Here is a 3,552-nt window from a genome sequence, read left to right as displayed (position 1 = left end):
ATTTCTCACAGACAGTGATTTTTAAAGACAGTGATTATTAATAGTGTTTTTGTTGATGTGTTTTAAAAAAATTGAATGCCTTCTACCTTTCGTATTTTGTTTGCATCTAACCTTTGGAGATATATTTGTTTTGGACTTAGTTTTGAAGTATTCCAGGAAACTTCATTCTTTATAATTTACATAGTCAATTTTTCTATATATATGGTAAATAATTAAAAGACTTAGAATACATTAATATTAATAAGTATTAATGTTAATTAATTATTAATATCAATATATTAAATAGAAATGAGTACAATACAACATAGAATACTTAAATAAGGACATTATATTTTTATTTAATAAAAGTTTAATAGAAATTAACAAATTAACCAATTCATAAAATCAAAAATTATATTTTCAACTTTGAAATGGATTATAAGATAATAAGATATCCGATGGCTGAGATTTTTCTTAATGCAGAAGATACATACATAGAATAAACTTGAATTACTTCATCTCTGAAAAAAATATAATCTTTCTCTGATTTTTAAACTTAAGAGTTAGAAGTAAAACAGTAATTCATCTGAGCCAACAGTGGGTATAAAAACAACACATTTTCTCTTTGATCCAAAGGTGTTGATGATGGTGGGTTTGCTTCCGCAAAGCCTTTTGTAGTTATGGCTAATTAAGTTCTTACTCCAAAGCAATTGAAAGGAATATTAGGTACAAATAGACTAAAAAATATTTAATGGGCAAAAGAATTCAGGATAGTCTCTGGGTCTGAAAAAATGTATATGAAATACCAACATCATTTTGTTATGGATTTTTAAAATCTTTTTTACTTCAGCTGAATACAGAGCATCCTACCTTCCTATATCACAGGATCAAATCTTGAAATCATATATATGAGCAAATGACGCTATAAGGAATGTGCAGCACGAACATTTTAATTAGAATACAAAATCATAATTTGCACAAGGGTGTAGCTAAGGATTTGCTGACCTCCAATTATATTAGTAGTAACTAACATTTTTATTTGATAACTTGATAATGGGGTAATTAAAAGTATGTAATTAAAGCAGTCATATCCTAATTTATAAAGACAACAAAAGCAAAAGAGCATAGCAAAACCCCATTGAAAAGTAGCTACTACAGCATTATAATGAGATACATTTTTTACCAATATATCTTGTAATAAATATAAAGGTCAAACCTTGCCTTATACTTCTTTGTTAAAATACTTAGGAAGACCAGATGATAATGAAAGTCAAATACAAAATAATTTACCCCATGAGCTTTTTGCCAGTCTAAAGCAATTTTTTATGTTATGGGTTGAAAGACAATGTTGAAAGATGGTAAAGAATCCCTACACAAGTCTTTAGAGAATAAGGCCAGAGACTCACTTCATTACCTTGGAACAATTCATTACAGAGCACAGGTATGTTATAGTTTTTGCCTCCTGCATTATTATCACATTTCTCACCAGACGAAAGGGGGCAGAATCCTTTAAATGTAATCCACTCTGGAGCTCAGTATGAAGGGTGGTATGGGCCAAGGTACCCTCTTTCTTGAGAGAGGAAAAGGCCTGAATGTGCAATAAGAACCACGAAAACAGGCACTAGTCCAAGCAGGAGTCTTTATCTTAGAATTCGAGGATATATAGGAGTTGCATTTTGCCCAGTGAACTTGGTTGGCAGAGGTCAAATAAGGCCATTCAGCTAAAAAACCAAAACAAAACCCAGCATGTGGCCTGATTATATCCACAAACACAAGAACTTTTCAGTTACCTCTTTAATTAAAATGAACTCTACCTTGCATTTAGGATGCAGTATGAATACTCTTCAGCAATAGTTTTTTGTCTTTCTTTGTCACTGACCCAAATAAACTCTCCCGTCAACCAACAGAGCCTGGAAAGCCACAGACCCTTTTAGAGTGACACGGACCTCTTTCTTCTTCTGGTAGAATCCTCTGCATGAACCAAGTTGGACAGAGCCTTTGCGAGGTGACTATCTGATGTCTCAGTGCTGCTCCCAAAGTCATAGTTCTTCAGGCCAGGGCACAAGCAGCGCACAATGGCCCGGCGGATGTAGCTGTCAAAGATATAGTAAATAAAAGGGTTGACACAGCTGTTGGCAAATGCCAAGGGCCCACTCACCTCCATGCCCACTTGGGGAAAAGATGAGGAAGAGTAGAGTTCTTGCTGAAACCCAGAGACAATGGACAGAAGCTTGAAAGTATTGAAGGGCAGCCAGGAGAAGACAAAGGCTGACACAACAATAAATATGATCTTTATGGATTTCCTCAGCTTTTTGTTATGCTTTCCTGGCTGCTGGTAATGGACACACAGCTTCCTTGTGATGCAACAGTAGCAGGTCACAATGCTCACCAAAGGGGCAAAGAAGGTAAAAATTAAGGACACCAGGGCCCAAGTCAGTTTAATCGAAGTGGACTTCTTCTCTGCGCAGTATGGCTTATCATTAATCAGGGCGACCTCCCTGGACAGAACTGTAGGCAACCCCAGGAGGCAGGAGATAAACCAGACACTGGCACAGACTCCATAGGCACAGTCTTTCCTTCTGAATTTCCTGGATATGGTTGGGCGCACAATGGCCAGGTAGCGGTCAATGCTCATGCAGGTGAGCAGGAAGACACTGCAGTGCATGTTGACTGAGATCACGTAGGAGCTACCTTTGCACAGGAAAGAGCCTGTTCTCCACAGTCCTGAAGATGCTTCTTTATCCACCCAGAGAGGCAATGTGACAAGGAAAATGAAGTCAGAGGCGGCCAGGTTCAGGATAAAGATGTCCATCAGTCTTCGGCTGCCCCGTTTGAAATACAGTGCACTCATGAGGACGAGGTTCCCCAGCACTCCAGCCAGGAACACGGCTGTGTAAAAGACGGGCAGGAAAACAGACGTATAAGTGCCATGGGACTGGATGTCCTCAGTATCGTCAGAACTTTGGCTTGTAGCGTAGAAATAATCCAAGTAAATTGAGGTGGTTTCTGGGTCCATCACTGAAGGTCAGGTGCCAAACTATGGTAAGTTTCCTTACTGAGGAAGTTTTTGTGTGAATTTTAGAGATCTCAAGGCAGCTTGTTTTATATAGTGCTGCTTCTTCCCTCGACCCGCTCCCTCAGAGGATCTTGGAATGAGCATAAAAACAGAGATTTTAAAAAGCAGTTTCTACCAGTGCTCAGGAAGGGCCCACCAGAAACATCGCCCCGATTGGTGCTGGGTGGTTGTGGTTGTGGTTTTTTAACTTTGCATTTGCCCAGGAAACTAAAGTGCTTTTCTACTTCTTTCTTCAAAATATTCAACTTGTTTCTTTAAGTCTAGAAATTATTAAATGAATTAACTTTTTTTCCTTACCTGCTTTAAAGACATCTTTTGCTCTTCTGACACTGAGAATCCTTTTCTGCATAGGGGAGGCTGTTTTACTTAGAAGTTTAGGATGGAATTGGTGAAGATGCTCTTATTATTTACATCATTGGTAAAATGTAAAGAAAACAGTCTTTCATTGTATGAAGAGTGAACTGAAAATCTCCTAAATCATGTGAGTGCACATTTAT

General features: G+C 37.7%; 1 protein-coding gene across 1 annotated transcript; it reads right to left on the bottom strand.

Moving 5' to 3' along the window:
- Positions 1–448: 448 nt before the first annotated feature.
- On the bottom strand, positions 449–3,107 carry GPR15 (G protein-coupled receptor 15). The gene has a single exon (XM_037058914.1). It carries the CDS (start codon positions 2,993–2,995, stop codon positions 1,910–1,912), a length of 1,086 nt encoding a protein of 361 aa, XP_036914809.1. The 5' UTR covers positions 2,996–3,107; the 3' UTR covers positions 449–1,909.
- Positions 3,108–3,552: the final 445 nt, after the last annotated feature.

Source organism: Sturnira hondurensis, unplaced genomic scaffold (assembly GCF_014824575.4).
Source record: "Sturnira hondurensis isolate 20B ecotype Veracruz unplaced genomic scaffold, ASM1482457v3 Scaffold0010428, whole genome shotgun sequence".
Lineage (NCBI taxonomy): Eukaryota > Metazoa > Chordata > Mammalia > Chiroptera > Phyllostomidae > Sturnira > Sturnira hondurensis.
The sequence above is the reverse complement of the archived record's forward strand: the minus strand, read 5'-3'. Positions and strand labels throughout refer to the sequence as shown.